The 20,550-nt window shown below is 35.2% G+C and overlaps 1 protein-coding gene across 1 annotated transcript in view; it reads left to right on the top strand.

The window, feature by feature from the left end:
* LOC114299382 (lysine--tRNA ligase, chloroplastic/mitochondrial) overlaps window positions 1-20,550 on the top strand; it is a 44,792-nt gene that overhangs the window by 7,900 nt on the left and 16,342 nt on the right. Inside the window, exons 3-7 of the mRNA XM_082907151.1 lie at window positions 140-251; window positions 3,359-3,467; window positions 8,195-8,252; window positions 19,002-19,070; window positions 20,160-20,267. Of these exons, the coding sequence (XP_082763277.1) occupies window positions 140-251; window positions 3,359-3,467; window positions 8,195-8,252; window positions 19,002-19,070; window positions 20,160-20,267 (456 nt within the window). The remainder of the gene's footprint in view (window positions 1-139; window positions 252-3,358; window positions 3,468-8,194; window positions 8,253-19,001; window positions 19,071-20,159; window positions 20,268-20,550) is intronic.

Below are 20,550 nucleotides of genomic sequence, written 5' to 3'. Positions count from 1 at the left end.
TTACCTCAGCCATGACCTAATTCATCTATATATTGATTTCTTCTTGGGTTTGTTTTTGTTTTTTGCTTTTCTTGAGTGTGTTTTTTTATGTGGAATTCTCCTATAGCATTACACTGAAATTATCAATTTTTGGTTTAAGCTTTATTGTGAGAAGGAAAGGCTTGAACATGATCAATTTGAACAGTTAAAGACACTTGTTGATATTGGTGATATACTTGGTGCAAGTGGATCAATAAAGCGTACAGAGAAGGGTAACTTTTCAACTGTCCAAGTTTATATTAGTTGCAACTTTCAGTTTTAGCCAAAAAGTCAAAAAGCTACTATAAGTTGTCACATCACTCTCTCTACTTTTTTGCACATTTTTTTGTAAAAAGCCAAAAAGTTACCAAAATAGCCTGTTCTCAAAGGAGAGCTTTCCTTAACCTATAAATTGGGAGAAATCTGGAAGATAGATATTTTGTCACTTTGTTATTGTTTACTTCTTTTCAGTAGCTTATTGTGCAAAGAAAGAAGTATACTTTTGGCAGCTTAAAGCATGTGTGTAGTTTTTTGCATCATCTGTTAGGTAATTGAGGACACAAAATGAAATGGCTTTTCTTTTAATTCTGACTGCCAAAAGTTCCAACCTTCTTCATTCGGAATCTCTCAAAACACATGAGGTTTGGATAGAGTTCCATGCTTATAGCTAGAATCATTGATCTTCCTGGTGCCAATTCTTAGATCCTCCAATGAAAACCAAATAACTTGACAATAGGCAGACCACTAGTTAGGAGTTACTCACTTGACACATGATTTTATTTTATTTTTGTTAGGTAAATGAATGAACTTAAACGGAGGGGGATAAATGTAGGAGGGGAGTAGTTGAACAATGCGCACCCAAGGAAGACCAAAAGAGAGGAAGCAATGTGACCTTTTTGACTGTCTTCTTTAAAAAGCTTACAGATCCTAGGAAATGAACTGTACTGGAAATAACTCTCCAGGAATCATGTCTTACTCTGAATTTTTCAGACTGCACTTCATGCATAGTATAAATTCTATTCAACTACTTAGAATGGGAAGGTGGATCATGTATTTGTACCTTGTGGAACAATTAGGTTGCAAGGTGTAGCTTTCTTTTGTAACTTAGGAACTCATCCTCCTTGCTAACCCTGTCTTGCTCAAGAAGACTTATGCTAAAATAATCTTATCTCATTAACTGCTGTGTGTGTTGTCCAATGATGGAACATTTTCTTGTCATGTTTCTTGAAATTTTGTGCTCGGTCAAACTACCATTCTTTCAATATTTTTTGAGTGCATTTCGGTGAATCTATGGGGAAACATTGGAATTTTGTTTTTTCAATTTCCTTTCATGTTAGTTTCCCACAAAAACAAAAGTGTTTTGGTTATTTCAATGGAAAAGAAACACATGCAGCATTTGACTCAATTAGTTGGGGTGGCTACATGGATCCATTTCCTCCAATTGGTTCTAATTGCTAATATTCTTAGTTATATTTAAGATAGTCACATATTTTCTTTTCAACTCAAACCAAGTCTCCTAGGCCATTCTTTATTTCTTTTACTACCCTCTTTATGGATCAAATCACTCATCCTTACAGGCACATTGGTTAGTCTGCAATGCACAAAAATAGCATCTCAAATGGCATTCCCTCATCTTATCTTTAATTGGAAGCACTTATAACTTCCTAATTGATTTATTTCTTATTTTATCTTCTCTTGTAACTTGGCTCATCCATTTCAGCATTCTCATTTCACTTGCACTCATTTTTTGAACATGTTTTTTTTTCCCCTTAACTACCCAATATTACCATATATCTTACAAGTCTTATAGCAGTCCTATTAATTTTTTTCCATCCAACTTAAATAAGAATTCTACGATTACAAAACCATTTGGTGCATCTCCTTAAATTATTATTTTTGGATCAGCAATGAAAGAAGTTTTATTAAAAAGAAAAAGAGAAGTGCAAGGGACGATGAGGAGTCCTCCTTGATTACACAAAGAAGCAAATAAAAGTCCACCAAAACAAACAGATACAAAAGACTGTGTCGCATGCCATCTTCCAATCTCTAGAAATAAAAAATAGTGGAATCCCTCTAAATGGAGGGCCACCGAAACCCAAAAAGATGCCAAACTACAAACTTTAACCCCCATAGAATCCAAATTTCTAAATTTATCTTTTAAAAAATCCTTGCATTTCTTTCCAACCAAATTGTCCAGAATATCGCACTTCCCACGCTACGTCTTCAATCTCTCAATTTTTATGAATAACTGACCAAGATATTGAAAATGGTTACTCTTAGTTAGCTCATGCCCATAATTTTTTTACTCCATTTTCATCCCTATTTATATTTTTGCCAAAGTTACACACTTATGTAATTTGTCTTAGTATGGTGCAATTCTGTAAAAACCTCCACCTTCTTTAAAATGTCCTGAATAGTTTCTGTAGGTTGTCCATTGGTTCAATGGTAAAAACCTTGGCCTAATAACCTTGAGGTTATGGGTTCAAGTCACGGGACAACCACTTTGTGCACTATGCCAAAGGTTAGGTGTGTACCCAATCTTTCTCCTCCCAAACATACATTAATGTGTATTAATTGGGCGGCGTTGTTTTTAGTTTGTATTACTTAGCCTAAATTCACTAGATTGTAAAATATTCTCCACAATTTAAGCTTAAAGTTTACCTTTTCTTTTGTTTCATCAACTAAGTTATTGTTTAGAAATAACATATGCATGAGATATACACTGAATGTCCCTAGTTAGTTCATCTACAATTAATGCAAAAGGGTAAGGACTTACAATTGATCCTTGATGTAAAACCTATTGCTATTGGAAATTCAACTGTTTCTCTACTTAGTATTTTGACACCAGTCATGGCTCAATCGTACTTGTCTTTAATTACATCAATATATCTAGCTGGTACAATGATACTCCTTTTCCAAAACTTTGCACATTTTTTTTTTCTAGGAATCTTAGCATGTGTGTATTTTATTATATTTTTTCTTCTAATTTTTATTTTTAATTTTTTTAAATCTGTAAAAATCATATGAAGGTACTTGTTCTTTTTCTTGTATTTTTCATTAGTCTCAGAATTAGAAAAATAGCTTCCATAGCAGTATCCCCTAATCACAAAACAAGCAAGTTAGAAACCTCAATGCCTAGTTTATGGGCTTCATTAATTAGTCCTTTCCTTGAAATGCTTTAACATGAATAAGTGCAAAATTCTGTACAAGGAAAATTTTTGAGTTCCGACTGTGGACGAACTCTGGCCTATTTTGTTTCCCCCCCCTGAATTAAATGGATGTGACCTGATGAGCCTAGCACAGCCTTGGTGACCATTTTATTCCTTAATTTGCTTTTCAGGGGAGCTTTCAGTTAATTTGAATTCATTTTCAATTCTTTCAAAGTCTCTACTACCACTGCCAGACAAGTATCATGGTCTAACTGATGTGGATAAGCGCTACCGCCAACGGTGAGTTCATAGTTTCTCTTTTTTCATTGTCAGACATCCATGTATAACATGATGAGACATTGCAATGATATTGATGTAGGAATCCACTGGACTTGGTAACATAGACAAGACATTTGAATCTGAAATAGTTTTTTATAATTGTCCTCGAAAGAATAATTTTTATTTGCATGGGTGTAAAACCTTCCTGCAGAAGTTTGTTTTTTCCGAGTTTTATTTATATATATAAATAGTTCTCTAACTTTTTTTCTTTCAAGTTTTTGTAATCTCTTTTCACTTATTTCATAAGATAACATTAATGAAAATAGAAAATATTGATTAGAACCAAAGTTGTCAATTGAAAAGCCCAACCCACACTTTTCCTTAAAACTCAGGTATTAAGGAGAGAGAAACTAGAGCCTTATAAGGCAACTCTAGGCGATGTGGGACACATTTTAACACACCCTCCTGGACCACAACATACAGTAGCCGGACAAACGGCATACCAATCACAGGCCCAACCAAGCTTTGATACCAAATTGAAAAGCCCAGTCCACACTTATTCTTAAAACCCAGGTATTAAGGAGAGGGAAACTGGAGCCTTATAATCAACACAGATGGGGCAACTCCAGGCGATGTGGGACACATTCCAACATCATTCCCATAACTGACACAATACCTTTTTTTTTCTTCCTTTTCTTTTCCCATTAGTAACGGTGTGTTTTTGGGTACTGTTTCAGATTTATCCTTACAAATATTATATATTTATTAAAAATATTACCCAATACCAAATAATTTTAGCATACCATGTTATCAAACAGAAGTATGTATTAGCATTCATCCAAGAACATTAAGCTAATTTATTCCCAAAACAAGAGATAAAAAGCAAGGTCTATTATAATATATAAAAATATTACCCAATACCAAATAATTTTAGCATATTATGTTAATCAAACAAAAGTATGTATTAGCATTCATCCAAGAACATTAAGCTAATTTATTCCCAAAACAAGAGATAAAAAGCAAGGTCTATTATAATATATAAAAATATTACCCAATACCAAATAATTTTAGCATAATATGTTAATCAAACAAAAGTATGTATTAGCATCATCCAAGAAAGCTAATTTATTCCCAAAAAAAAAAGATGCAAAGCAAGGTCTATTATAAGGGTCAAAAGCACTAACGAAAAGCAATTATGAACGTCAAGATTTCTATGATAAGCTAAGCTCCACCTCAAAAACGTATCTGAAATAAAGGGGCTATACTTTTCACTTGTTTTCAAAACATATAATTAAAACACGTGTGTACCAAACATGTTTTTGTAAACATGTTTCTGTTTTTGTTTTTTCCAAAAATAAATATAAACATGTTTAATATTTTTTGTAAACTAAACAGAGTAAATTGTAAACGTTACCAAATGGCACCTAGGTAAAGTGACTTCTGTTTGTCAATCCAAAGAGCAGCAGACTAGTAATTGCAAGTTTCTGGCAGTATACCAAGAAGCAATGGCATTTCTCAAAAAAAAAAAAAAAAAGAAGAAAAATAATAAAAGCCAGCCAATATTAGTGGGCATTTTATATCACGCATAAATAGTATATATGCATGATTTTTCTTTTCTATTCATAGACAAGCTAAAAAAAACCCAAGAAAGGAAAAGAAAAACAGATGCAGTTTGCTGGTTTGCATGCTGTGCCAAAGGGATGAGAAAAAACATAAATCCAAAATATAGAACAAACCATGCAAGTGAAAGATGGAAAACATAGATCAGGACACTGAACTACTGAGAGAGATAGATAGAGAGAGGTACTTCTTGAGACTAATAAGGCTGAAGAAGATTTTGGAAATTTGGAGTAGCAAATCATGCAAGTGAAAGAGGAAAGAGGTAAATGCCGCCCTTCACAAAATAAGATTTCTGTATTCTTTTGTCAACGAGTTCTATGCTGACAGAAGAGGGTTTTTCCGTACCAGGCTTGTTGCCAGGATTCACAATTTTGACTGGTATTTTTCGGTAAGAACGAAAACTCTGGAACTAGCTGAAAATATAGGCGATAAGGTATTACAAAATTACTATCCCTTTTTTTTTTTTTTTTTTCAGGAATGATACTTACCGGCCGGCTGCCAGTATGGAACAATATCCGCAACATCAATTATTATTTTTGAACATATACACAACATCAATTAGAATTGTAGTAGTTTACATGGACAGTGAGCAGTGAGTCATTATTTGCCAAAGCTGGATGGATATACTACCATCAGAGTCTTGTGAATGATATATCCACTGATAAATCACCTATATCTTTTTTTTTGATATGTCTAATTAAATTACCAATATTATAATTTATCAAAAAAAAAAAAAAAATTTAAATTACCAATATTGTAGTAGTGTCAAATTACGTTTAGGGAATTGTTTTAATAGCATATTTGTACAAGTCTTATCACTAAAATTACTTTCTTGAGGGCATGTATGGCATTGTAGTTCATTGCCGTTTCATAATAAATGAGACTGAATGGATCATTGTGATTGAGATATATGAATTATCTTATTCTTGGGTAATTATTTATTTATTTATTTTTGATCTTGAGTGTGGGGATAGGGATTTATTTTCTGGATATGCAGCCTCAAATAGTCCATTTCTTCTTTAATGTATTTATCTAGTTAGTTACTTACTTGATTTTGCTTACGGCTGTTCAGAGTACTGGTAATCTGATTTGTATGCATCACATGTTAGCCTTCTCATACAATTTTTTCCATCTTAGACTCTTAGGATTTCTTTATTTAAGACAAATTGCAAATATAACTCTTCTTATTCAAATTGGTATAATGAGGTTCTAGTCTAGTGGGCTGTTTTAAACCTAATATAATTATTGTTGGAGCATCAAGTCTTAACTAGCTCCTCTGGGGAGAGTTGCATCTCTCTTTCCCTCTAGGCCTATTCTTATTTCTGCAAACCAACATTTTCTCGCTCCATACCTTTATTTTATTTTATTTTAAAGGCAATGGAAGAAAAATGTTTAGCTCTAGGTACTTGATGATTTGCTTGCTACTGAGCTGGGTACAACTTGAGATTTGGTGTATTGGCAGAGCATCATGCTCAATATTTTCTTAAATAAAACATGAATCCCCAACTATGAAGAACAAATACTTCAAAAAAGGTGCCGTACGAGTATTGGATATGTATCGGGCATCTGATACGGCGGAATATGTATCGGATACGGCAAATAAGTATCCGATTTTTTTTTTTGATTTTTTTTTTTAAAATTTCAGATACGGGAAGGATACTTGAGGGATCCGGCAGGATACGTGAGGGATATGTGAAATAAGTATCCAATTTTTTCTTCTAATTTTTTATATTTTAATATGGCAAATAAGTATACAATTTTTTTTTTCCAATTTTTTTATTATTTTATATTTAAATTTTTTTCAATAGTCAATACTCTCTGCTCTCATTCTTCTTTGTCTTCTTCTTCGTCTTCTTCTTTTTTCCCCCCCTTATCTATTAGCTACTTTATTTATTTTTTCTACACTATTTTAATGTAAGTATTTCTCTACCACATTTTTAATTTTACGAACTTTGATGTTAATATTTCTTTATTTAATAGGAATTCTTCTCTTTATTTATTAATTTGCTTTAGGTTTTATTTTCATGCATATTACATTATTAAAATTATAAAAAATATATGTATTTTTTTACGAACGTATCTCCACCGTACCTGTATCCTACTTTTTCAAATTTTGGCGTATTGCCGTATCTCGTATCTGTATCCGTGCTTCCTAGATCCCTAATAGTCATAGATAGTGTAATGGTTCTATTGCTTCCCATAAACCAACAATTTGATCCAATGCTTGAATGCCTTGATCATTGGAAAAATATGCTGAATGTCTAAAGTCAGCACCAGTTGAATTCACAGACTGAATTCTGAGCAGTGGCATGCAAATTCTAGGGCAAAAGTGACTAAAAGTGAAGCAGTCTACTCTTAGCATTTAGTTGATCATCTTGTGGGGAGACTAGCTTGCTCACTCTCCCATTGTACTTGTATTTAGTGAACTTAAAAAAGGATTTTATTAATGAGTGCCCTTAAGGTACTTGTTAAGAAGTTAAAATTGATTGTACACTCTGCATAAAAGTGCGTGTTATATAGAATGTACAACTATTTTATGCTTTGTTAATCAATGCCCTTAGAACACTTGTTAACAAAACACTATTAAAAATGATTGATTTCTTTTTTGGACAAGCAAATAAAAATAAAGTGGAAGTCAGGTTTCCAAGCTACTGCAGGGTGCCTATGCTTTCTTAATCCAAAATTGAATAGGGAGCATGCATTTAGCAATTTTGTAAGTCGGGTTTTCTTGTGCAATTCATGATGCTAGTTCTAGCTCTTCTCTTGTGATGAAATTAAATGTTTTGTCATGAGCTCAACTGTTCATTGTTGGAGACAACTATATAAGATTCTCAACAACTGAAATTTAATTTTGTTTCTGAATAGCTTTCTTTATTTGTTTGGGAAGTGTCTATGAGCCCTAGCGCTTGCATGTGTTTGTAACATTGTATGGAGCAAGTTGTATTGACTGGCGTTTCTCCCATTATAAAATTGTCAAACACCTTATATAGGTGAATAGTTCCCAAGTCATGAATATGTCCTACCATTTTCCATACTTCGCCTCTAGATTCAGTTTTTAAAGCTAATATGGGTTATGTAAAATGGCTTATCGTTGATTTTGACAGTGTCTTGTTATGTTATTTGTTTAGGTATGTAGATATGATCGCAAATCCAGAGGTAGCTGATATATTTCGGAAAAGAGCAAAGGTGGGTAATCAATATTATTATATTTTTATTTTTATTTTTTATGAGCCACAAAGAGATTTTTTTTTTGAAAATAAAAATGAAGTACAAAAGAGAACAAGGCAGGAGGACATGAAGTCCAAAAAATACAATATTATTATCATTACTATCTAGTATTATTTGCCTACAAAAAAAAAAAAAAAAAAAAGAAAAATCTTATTGTGACCAATGTCAAGAACATAAATACCACTATTGTTGTTATTATCTTTCATATCTTATTACTTTTGCTTCTGAACTGTTCTTTTTTCCCCTAGTGCAAAAATATTTTTGGATTAAGTGATGACTAACTGCTGCTATTCATTTTGTCCATTTAGATCTTTCAATTTTCTTTTCCTCTCTTTTTAAATATGGAATACATTGGATTCATGCTGTTGGTTTTAAATGTTCCAGTCATTTTATGGAGTTATCACTGAGGTGACATATTGATACAGAACGTAGATGTCCAATATTCAGCTCTCATGCAGCAAATTTTCACCACTTGGAGGCTTAATTTACAATTTTATTAATTAATATTCTTTATTATTTAATATTTAGTTTCTTCTTCTTATTATTAATTTTCATATTTTATTTGGGTTTCTAGTTTCTTATTTTACTAGGGTAGTTAGCTGATTGATAAAGGCTTTGGCATCGTATTAGGGTGGTTTTGAGTTGTTTAAGGTTGTGACCTTTGTGCGATGGGGTTGGTCGCCCTTGTGTGTTTTTCTCTCCCATTCTCTATCTTATTCTCCCTTGTCGTTTTACATCAATTTGGTATTAGAGCCTCACTAAGTAGCAAAGACATGGACATGTTGACACATCAATTTTTTTTAAAAAATGTAGGATATGACATACTTGAGACACGTTAAAATTTTATATTTTTACAAATTTATTATATTTTTGCCTAAGAGTGAACATTTTCATTATTTAGGATCAATTATCATAACAGCTGGGGAGATTGGAGCGGATATGGTCTATAGAATTAAGGTGGGGTGGCTTAAGTGGAGGAGTGCATTTGGGGTACTATGCGATAAACAAGTATTCACTAGACTAAAAAGAAAGTTTTATAGAACGGTTATTAGACTAGCGATGTTGTATGAGACGGAATGTTAGGCAACTAAGAAACAACATGTAGATAAGATGAGTGTTGCTGAGATTAGAATGTTAAGGTGGATGTGTGGCAAGATTAGAAAAGACAGAGTTAGGAATGAGTATATTTGTGAATGGGTAGGAGTAGTATCGATTGTAGATAAGTTGAGAGAGAATAGATTAAGATGGTTTGGTCATATACAATGGAGACCAGCAAAAGTAGTAGTGAAGAGATGTGATACAGTGATGGTAGATGGAAGTGTTAGAGGAAGGGATAGACCTAGATTGACGTGGGCTAGTGTAGTAAATAGATATATGAATTTTCTTAATTTGACTAACCAAATGGCCGTTGATAGAGTCGAGTGGAGAAGAAGGATTCATGTAACCAACCCCATTTGATGGGACTTAAGGCTTAGCTTGGTTTGGTTTGGTTTGGTTTACAAATTTATTATATGTGATATATATGAGTAATTCATTCAAAGAAGATGAAAAAAATGAAACATAACACTAATTACATTAAAAAAATCATATCTTTCATAACTTAAACATCAATATATCATTCACGTAAAATTTACATCATAAATAATGCAAAACAATTATAAAATGTTGTAATAAATATGATGTGTTCATCTTATAAAATGTTTAAAAGCATATTTGGAGTGCATAAGTTGTGTTTGGAAAAATGCTTAACATTATTCTATGAAGGGATTCATCACATAGAATGTGTTTTGGCCAGAAAGGGGTCATGAAGTGTCTAATATTATGAATTTGATTTTTAAAAGTAAGACATGTTGAAGAAGTGTTGGACACATTTTTGGGAGTGTCCAAAGAGTGTTAGTGTCAGATACAACATGCATCCTTCGCTGAAGTGTTCATGCACCTAAGGAGCCTCACAAAGATTCTAGCCTTGCTGCATTGAAGTTGCTACTTGCCTATACATCACCTACCATTATACCCTTCAATAATCGCCAACAACCCATTGTTGAAGATATTACCCAGTTCATTTGTCTATCACCATCCCTGAGTTATAGCTGATATTCTCATTGATCTCCTTTGGTGTTGTGAATTGCTTTGTAGCTAGTCAGCCCTTGTGTTGCATTATTGACCTTAGATTAGTCGTCTATGTTACATGGACTTGGGTATGAATATCGGTTGTGGGGGTGTGTTCTGTAGAAATTTAATGTATAAAGAGAAAATGATTGTATTATTGATTGATGTATATATGTTATATTATTACAAATGGTGAGGGGCTCCTTATATAGGAGATGTAGTGGAGTAGGTGGTAGTAGGTGGTAGTGGTAGGTGTGCAGTAGGTGGTAATAGGTGGTGGTAGGTGTAGTAGGTGATGGTAGGTTTTAACAGCCCCCGCAAACTCAAGGGGGATAGGAACTAACCAACTTGAGTTTGCAGAGAGTAACAAAACAAGAAAATAATCTGAAAAATAAAAAATGGATAGAGACACTGTATGGTCGTGTCAGACCGTTGTAGAAGACTGTATGGTTATGGCAGACCGATGTAGAAGACACTGGCTCGTGTCGGACCGATGTAGAAGACAGTTTATGGGGTCATGTCGGACCGTTGTAGCAGACAATGTTGTGACAGTTGTTGTGACAGTTTACGGAGTCTTGCTGGACCCTTGTAGAAACTAACCGGAATCAATGTCGGGACAGTATACAGAGTCTTGTCGGGCCCATGAAGGAGCTAACCGGAATCAATGTCGGGACAGTTTACAGAGTCTTGTCGGACCCCTGAAGGAGCTAACAGGAATCAATGTCGGGACAGTTTACAGAGTCTTGTCAGACCCTTAAAAAGTCGCACCCTCAAAAGGTGTGCCCAATTTTTCAAAAGGCGTGCCATCAAAAGGCGTGCCCAATCCATAAAAAGACGTGCCATCAAAAAGGCGAGCCCAAGTCATAAAAAGATGTGCCGGACATGATGGCGAGGCGCGCCACCACATTGGCTTGCGCGCCCGTTTTGTCGTCTGGCGTCAAGTGGCGCGCGATGCGCGTGTCTGCCTTGGCTATTTAACCAAGGTTGAGGCGGAGGCTGTGCAAACCAGTCTGAAACCGCCGAACATTTGCATTCTGAAATACTCTGTAAACACTCTGTAACCAATCCTTCTCTGAGAGTACCAGTCGGAAATCGCTGCTTCGCTGAAACACTCAGCAACCAAAAACATGGCCTCTTCTTCCCGTCCAGCTACCCAGAACATGGCCTCCTCTTCCCGTGGTTTGCTCACGCTCTTTCCAGACCTGAACGAGTCCACAAGAGAAATAACTGGTGCGGTGGCCAGTGAACCTCAACCAAACACCTCTGGTTTTGCTCCGTTGAACTTTCCGATGCGGTCTGTGGAGCAAAAAATGGCGGTGCAAACTGATATTGAGGCCAATCAGTATACTTTGAAGTCATGTGTGGAGACCATGACGGCGGTCACAAACTTGTCGCACTGGCTTCAGAGTAGGACAAATGAGGTGCAACAGTTAAACGCCCAACTGGCTCTGCTCCAACGCATGTATAAGGATGCGCGAGCAGAGATAAGTGTGCTAAAGGCGGAAAATAAGGAGCTGAAGCGGAAGGCCACCGTGATGTTCCGATTTGGAGGGCCGCCATATGCTGCAGTGGAGGAGCAGGGAGTAGTGATCGTGCCCAGTGGAGTGGGAAACACGGAGGCAACACCGGCAAGGGCCACCCAGGACGGAGGCAAGAAAAAGAGACCGGCGGCAGAGTAGAGAAGAAAAAATCCTGCCTGGGGATGTGGTTATTTTGTTTTGGTTTGTTTGTTTGTTTTTGTTTTTGTTTTTTTTTTTTTTGATGTAAAATTGTGATCGGGGTGGATCCCTGAAATGAATAAAGCAAGTGTGTTTGGCAAACTCGAATGGTAGGTGTGGTAATGCAGAAAAATCAACTCGAATGATTTTTTTTTTTTTTTTTTTTTTTGTGAAAATAATAATAATAATAATAATATGGATATCATGGAGTGGGCGGTGGTACAAAAATATTGTGTAGAAAAAGAGGGAGATGGTGGAAAAGGGAGGCCACTCATGTTATTAAAATAAATTAAGAAATTAAAAAAAAAAAGGTTATTGGTTGGCGAAATAAATATATATATGAAAAAAAAGAAAAGGATGAGAGCATTGGCGGAGGGACAGGCCCATGTGACTGGCATGAAGTTGGGTTCATTGTGTTTTCATCATAAGGAGTGAGTGGGTAGATAATAGTAAAATAATAAAAAAAAAAAACGAAAAGAGGGGGACAAAACCCATGTGATAAAGTGGAGAGAGAGAGAAGAGGGTCAAGTCACTCCTGTGTCTTTATTTATTTTTGTATATCCATCTTTGCAGATCACCACCTGTGCATCCTCTCACCCCCTCGCCTGTGATTTTATTTTATTCCCTTACTCTTCTAGCCGAGAGAGAGGGGGCCCTTTTGGATGCATGGTGTGTCTTTTCTTTATTCATTTTCCCACCGAGAGAGAGAAGGTGAGAGTAGAGAGCAAACACTGAATAAACGGCAATGGCGCGAAAATCAACAGTGCCGATTCGCGAAGCTTCGGATTGTCCGACGTGATGCACTGGAACATAAACGGTAAGAGCTCCGGCCAGCCACCGTCAGGCAAGATCGAAGAAGCGAGCTTTGAAATGGTATCGCAAAGCTTCTTGGAGATGGTCTTGGCGGTTTCGCGGCCGACGCAATCCAAGAGAGTGGATTTGAGGGAGCAGAGGCAGCGTTCAGTCAATAGGAGAGCTGGGGTCCTCCGCAGTGCGAAACCGACCATCATGTGTCTTCCATATTCTTGCAGAACCATCAGTAGATGTTGTAGCTAAGAACTCTGAGTCTAGGCTAAAATCCATATCTTGGAAGGACTTGTGAGCGCTTGGGGCAATCTGATTGAATGAATCTCTAGAACGCTTTCTGGGGGCAACAGGGACATTGTAGGTGACCCCACTTTCAGCCTTCACTGAAGTTTTCACCGGAACAGAATCGCAAACCAGAGACTGAGGGAACGGTAACAGAGACTCGTGCAATGTTCCTGTGAAAGGCATCCCAAAACCCATCTGGGTATTGTACGTGCCGGCGTTTCCGGCGTTGCTGTTCAGAAGATTTCTATTTGTGATCAGTTGTGGAGGGAAGAGGTTGAGATGCCCTGCTTCAACGGCCATGGAGGGCTCTATTCTTTGTGGCTTGTTTTTGGTCCAAGAGAGATGTATATGTGTATAGAGAGAAGAGAGAGAGAGCAGGTTTGAATTGGTTGAGACCCGGCGGGCGGTCAAGGCAAGGTTGCCGCCCGCCGGAAGGCGAAGAACACCAAGATCTTTAACCTATAGCTCTGATACCATGTAGAAATTTAATGTATAAAGAGAAAATGATTGTATTATTGATTGATGTATATATGTTATATTATTACAAATGGTGAGGGGCTCCTTATATAGGAGATGTAGTGGAGTAGGTGGTAGTAGGTGGTAGTGGTAGGTGTGTAGTAGGCGGTAGTAGGTGGTGGTAGGTGTAGTAGGTGGAGTAGGTGATGGTAGGTTTTAACATGTTCAAGTGTCAGATCTTCCTAAACGTAAATTTTAGGATACTGGGATATGCTTCCAAAGTCAAGTATGGGTATGGGGACACGTCTTAAACACTTAAATATATCGCATGTTGTATAATATTCTTAGATAACATGTTGTAAATAATTTAGAAATGTACTTCAAATTAAATGGGATTTATGAGAAATGCACTTAAAATTTTTATCTCCTGTTCTTCTGAGAAGCTAAAAAAGTTTGTTTATTGGTAAAAGTGAGCGTTTTCTTTTTCAAACGTCATATAAAATTGTAAGATCCAAGTTTGTTGGTGAAGGATAAGGAGAGATGAAAGAACTATTTTGAGAAGTTGTTAAATGAGGAACATGGAGTTAGGTCAAAAGGGGAGGAAGTAGGTAGTAATAAGGAAAATCAAGACTACATGTTCTATTGTAGGATTAAGAACTTTGAAGTGGGGATTGCACTTAAGAAGATGAAATCGAATAAGACTTTAGGACACGATGATATCCCTATTGAAGTTTGAAAATGCTTGGGTAAGAAGGGGGTGGCTTGGTTGACTATGTTATTTAGCAAGATTTTGTAGACTAAAAAAATACCAGAGGAGTGGAAAAAGAGTATCTTAGTGCCAATCTATAAGAATAAAGGAGATGTCCAGAACTGCAATAACTATAGAGGAATCAAACTAATGTGCCATATAATGAAAGTGTGGAAGAGAGTGATGAAACGTCAATTGCGAGATATAACAGATGTGTCAGAGAATCAATTTGAGTTTACGCTTGGTAGGTCAACAATGGAAGCGATCTATCTTTTGGGGAGAGTAATAGAAAAGTATAGAGAAAAGAAAAGAGATATTCATATGGTTTTTATCGATCTTAAAAAAGCATATGATAGAGTGCCTCGAGATATAATCTGGTGGGTGTTAGAGAAGAAAGGGGTGACAAAAGGTTATATTGATGTGATCATGGATATATATGAAGGTTTGGTGACCACTATTAGATTGCCAATTGGAGAGACAAGCGAATTTTCAATTATTGTAGGGTTACACCAAGGATCAACCTTAAGTCTGTATCTTTTTGCTTTCGTTGTGGATGAGTTGACGAGAAATATTCATGATGATGTGCCATGATATATGCTTTTTGCAGATGATATTGTGTTAGTGGATGAGACTAGAGAAGGAGTTAACACTAAGTTGGAGACTTGGAGAGAAGCACTTGAATTTAAAGGATTTAGGATAAGCAGAACTAAGACAAAGTATATGGAGTGTAATTTAGGTAGCAGTAACAATGGAAGTAGAGGAGAAATGAAGATTGAGGACCAAGCACTATTTAAGAGTGAACATTTTCGTTATTTAGGATCAATTATCACAACAGTTGGGGAAATTGGAGCGGATGTGGTCCATAGAATTAAGGCGGGATGGCTTAAGTGGAGGAGTGCGTCTGGAGTACTGTGCGATAAACAAGTACCCACTACACTAAAAGGAAAGTTCTATAGGACGGCTATTAGATTAGCGATGTTGTATGAGATGGAATGTTGGGCAACTAAGAAACAACATGTACATAAGATGAGTGTTGCTGAGATGAAGATGCTAAGGTGAATGTGTGACAAGACTAGAAAAGACAGAGTTAGGAATGCGTATATTCGAGAATTGATAGGTGTAGTACCGATAGAAGATAAGCTGAGAGATAATAGATTGAGATGGTTTGGTCATATATAATGGAGACCAACAGAGGCAGTAGTGAAGAGATGCGATACAGTGACGGTAGATGGAAGTGTTAGGGGAAGGGGCAAACCTAAATTGACGTGGACTAGTGTAGTAAATAGAGATATGCATCTCCTTAATTTGACTAACGATATGGCCTTGGATAGAGTTGAATGGAGAAGAAGGATTCATGTAGCCGACCCTATTTGATAGGACTTTAAGGCTTGGTTTGGTTTGGTTGTTTTGTTGTTTATCTTTGTTGCGTCTTTGTTGGAGTTTCTGGTCCATCATCATTGGTCTGTGAACATCATCTGTAAGAAGACGATTTCTTAACTGGGTTGTATTTAACCATAGACCTGATTAACTAACCTTGATCTGGCCCAACTTTAAACTCATAACATAACCCAAGTCATTTGAACCCATCCAGCTTCGGCCCAACCATAAAACCCACCTACAGCCCAAATTCCATAAATCCACCTAGTATAATGCAACACCTTTAGCCCTAAACCTCTTACCCCACCACGTGAACTGACCAGCTACACTTGAACCAGACCAGTCCGACCAAAAAAAAAAAAAAAAAAAAACAAAAATTTCCATCTAGACCCACAAATCAAAAAATTCTAGTAGCCCAACCTAGTCTCCTTCTGACCACCAACATCTTCACTTAACAAAAAAGAACACACGCCTAAAAAACCCCTTTCCTGTATTTTTTACCATAGTATAAAGAAAAAAAGATGTTTTAAAAAGTGACAAAAGGATAAATTGAGAAATTTTTAATAAGGAGGTTTTAGATGCTATGCTTAAAGCTTATGACGATCTTTATACTATATTATTATATAGTAAAGCTGGGAAAAAAATATATTTACAAACTTGCTAAATTGAGAGAAAGAATAACACGAGATTTTAATTATGTCAAGTGTATAAAAAGTGAGAATTTGAGGGTGTTGGTAAACGACGAGGAGATTAAGGAAATGTGGAAAAAGTTGTTTTGAGAAACTATTAAAATGAAAAACATTTAGAAAACTGGAAAAGGAGACAAATATGACAATCTTGATGGAATCAGAGAATATAGGTTTTACTGTTGACTAAGTGAGTTTGAGTTGGAATTTGCACTGAAGAAGATAAAGTCAGGTAACATTAGGACTAAATTGTACCTCTATTGGGTCTTGTAAATGCTTAGTATGGAGGGGGTCTCTTAGTTAACAAAATTCTTTGAGATTCTAATGACTATCAAAATACTTGATGAATGGATTAACAATATCTTAGTACCTATATATAAAAATAAGGGAGATATAAAAAATTAGTACTCTAGAGGTATTAAGTTGATGAGTCATATAATGTAACTATAGGAGAGAGTGATTAAGCATCGTTTAAGGGTTACAATAACAGTGTCAGAGAATTAGTTTGGATTTATGCCCTATGGATCATCTATCTCGTCCCCCCAAAAGAAGCCCTTCTTTTGAAGACCCCCCTCTCTGAGAACCGTATATGAGACTTTCGTCTCGTACATCTCAAGCAGAAAAACACTCGTGTTGGAGAAAAATGGTGTGATCAAAAGGTATTGATGCGACAAAAGACATGTATGGTAGGGTTTGTGACTACAATTAGATCACCTGTAGGAGAAACTAGTGAATTTTCAATCATTGTAGTATTACATTAGGGTGATATCCCATGCTACAATGTTTGAAAAACCAGACCGAACTGGTTTTCTCAACTGGTTGATCCGTCTAGTTTTGGTTTGGATGAACCACCGAATTCGTTTTGAACGGAAAATTGGTAAATAGGGCTAAGAAATTCCCTTTGATCCTGATAACATGGTATGGCGAGTGGAGAAGCAAGCTGTAACGAATGAGAATATGCTCTGATCCTCTTTTACCGTTTTTCTATTAAACTGGTGAGAATTGCGGTTGAACTGATTAACCGTTCAAACTGGTAGGTGATTCAAGAAGCTGCTCAAGATGAGCCACATGTTGCTTTTGTAAAAATTTGTTCCAAACATGTCTTGAATGCCCAAATATGATGCATTAGCAAGTCAGCCACTTTGTTAAAAAATAGTAAACTTATTCATCTTGTTTGGGTTTCAAATTATTATTATTATTTTTTTCTATTTTTATTTTTATTTATTTATTTATTTATTTATTTATTTATTTTTGTCTTTAATGAACTTGTGTATCATATTTTAGTAATCTTATTTTTACATTTTCGATGTATTTAATCTTAGTGCACTTAAAAAGTAAAATATTTGTGAAAAAATTTCAAAAAAATTCACTAAACATATGATTAGGTGCATTTGGATCACTTTTATTAGATTTCTTTACAAATATTTTATTTTTAAGTTCATCTTGATTAGGTGCATCTAAAAAGTTTTAAAAAAAAAAATTTGACTACAATATAATTTTTTTAATATTAAAGACAAAAAAAAATTTGAAAAACCAAAAAACTCGAAAACAATTTTCAAAAACTAAACAAAACAAAGTGATTGCATTTATTGCATTCACTGCATTTTTTTTTCAAACACAAAGCATGATTAAAATTTTCCCCCTAAATAATCAATATAAATAATATATGTATTTTAAACTATAAAAATAATTTAAATGAATGTATCTTAATACTTATGTTTTTTATTTATTTATCAAAACAGAAGAAGAAATACTTATGTTTTTTATTTGTATAATTTTAATATATTTATATTAGAGTTTGATTTTGCCTGACATGATGGTTGAACTAGTGAGTGACCCTTGATTTGGTCCCTTTTTCGATTTGATCAATGGTCTGGGTTTTAGAACATTGCCATATTGTATGTTATCGAGAGAAACACTAGAGTCCAAAGGGTTTAAAATTAATAGAAATAAAACTGTAATATGTAATATAATTTTGGTGATAGTAGAAGTAGAAATAATGAAGTGAACATCGAAAACCAGAAGTGAACATCGAAAACTAGGAGACAACAAATAGTGAAGTTGAAGATCACATAATCTATAGAATCAAAGTAGGTTGGCTCAAGTGGAGGAGTGTGTCTTAAAATATTACGTGATTGATTAATGCTAACAAATTGAAAGGAAATTTTTTTAGAGCAACTATAAGGCTAACGATACTTTACGAGATAGAATGTTGGGCAACTAAGAAACATCAAGTTCATAAAATGAGAGTAGCTAAGATGAAAATGCTTATATGGATGTGTAGTATGGGTTAAACGTGAACTAAAAGAAAGAGGAATCGGTATTCCCAAAATTAAAACTTGAACTAAAAAAAGAAAAATTGATATTCTCAAATTTTGATTGGGACTTTTTGACCTTGTTCTGGAGTGCTCAGTCGTCCATGTCTGTTAGTCTACATAATGTTTTTCCCTTCCTTTCCTACACTGAAAATTCTTTCTTATGCTTAAAAGATTAGTTTGCTAATTTATGTTCTTGTTAGTAGATTGTATCAGAGATACGGAAGACGGTGGAATCATTAGGCTTTGTCGAAATTGAAACACCAGTTTTACAGGTTTGTGAATAACTCTTGTATTGGGTTATGACATTGCAAATTTTAATTTTGATAAATTATTCTTTTGTTTCACCTTATATGTTTGTGTCTTGCTAAAAATGTGTGGTTTGAGTCCCTAAATACATTTAAATGCTGAACATGGTCTTTCTGAAAAGTGCTTTTAAATTGACCTTTTAAATTAACTAAGCTTCTTGTCACATCCCACCAAGTTGCCTAAACAAAATCCCCACTAGAAGAAGGCTAGAGGTATAGAGGCTAATGGAAGATTCCTTAACCTCCTGGAAGACTTGAGAGGACGGGGGATACTTGTACATAATTCTAGAATGTGTACGGAAATATTTGAAATAGGTTCTAGATAATTCTTGTAAGGTTGTGGAAGGCTCCGAGAAGATTCCACACATCATATTAATTGTACATTCTAGATAGTTCCTAGAAGGCTAGGTTACCTATAAAAGGGGTGAAGACTCATTTGCCTTGCAATCCACTTCACCTCCAACCAAGAGTTTAAATTCTCTCTAAGAGCAATACGAGTGCATTCTCTTAAACTCGTGTAAACTAGCTTTCTTTCTTGTGAGCTTAAGAGTTAGGATGACTTAGTATCACTAGCAAAGTTTGTGAGTGACTAAGTGCCGCATGGAGTGCTTGGAAATAACCAAGGCCGTGACATTGTGCTGTCTTTTTTTGTAAGTATCCATGAAATAGTTCTCTTTTCTTTGTGTAGTACTAGTAGCAAACATGGGAACTAATAACTTGAGATGTAAAAGCAATTGAATGAGTAAACTTACGATTTACCGAATTGAGAGTAAGGTTTTTGTTTGTTCGTTAAATGTCTCTGTTTCTTGATCAGGCTGTGTAGAAATATTACGTGATCCATTTTTCAAGGCTGTGCAGAAATATTACTTGATCCTTTTTTCTTTTGTGATGCAAATAATTTTATGTATTTCCTGAAATGTTGTCTTAATTGCTTTAATGCATCTCTTCCATTATCTCCCCTCATCTATGCATGCATGTGTATGAAATATCAATATATTAAAGCAGAAGGATTTTTTTGTATCTGTTATTTGGTTTTTAATTTGTTGGATCTACTAGGGAGCAGCTGGTGGAGCTGAGGCTAGGCCATTTGTTACATACCATAATTCTCTTGGGAGGGATCTTTATTTGAGAATTGCAACTGAGCTCCATTTAAAGAGAATGCTGGTGAGGTTTCACGTATTTTACTTTTGCTTTTTCGTGTGCTGAATATCAATAAATTCCATTGAAGCATTCTCAGCAGTTCAATATTGAATGGTTGGTTTGGCAAGCAATGCAACTTAGTTATTTTGAAACAATTTTGTCTCCTATGTAATATGTATAGCTAGAATGTTTTACGAAGTATTTAAATTTTCCTTTTAATTAGCTGATCTCTGGACTTAAGAATATCCAAGATCCCATAAAGCATAGTAGCATGTCTAGCCTATTCATCTAGCAAACTGCGGCAGTT

This window comes from Camellia sinensis, chromosome 14 (genome assembly GCF_055761805.1).
Source record: "Camellia sinensis isolate YWXY chromosome 14, ASM5576180v1, whole genome shotgun sequence".
Classification (NCBI taxonomy): Eukaryota; Viridiplantae; Streptophyta; class Magnoliopsida; order Ericales; family Theaceae; genus Camellia; species Camellia sinensis.
Note: the sequence above shows the minus strand (reverse complement) of the source record. Positions and strands in the feature narration are given on the sequence as shown.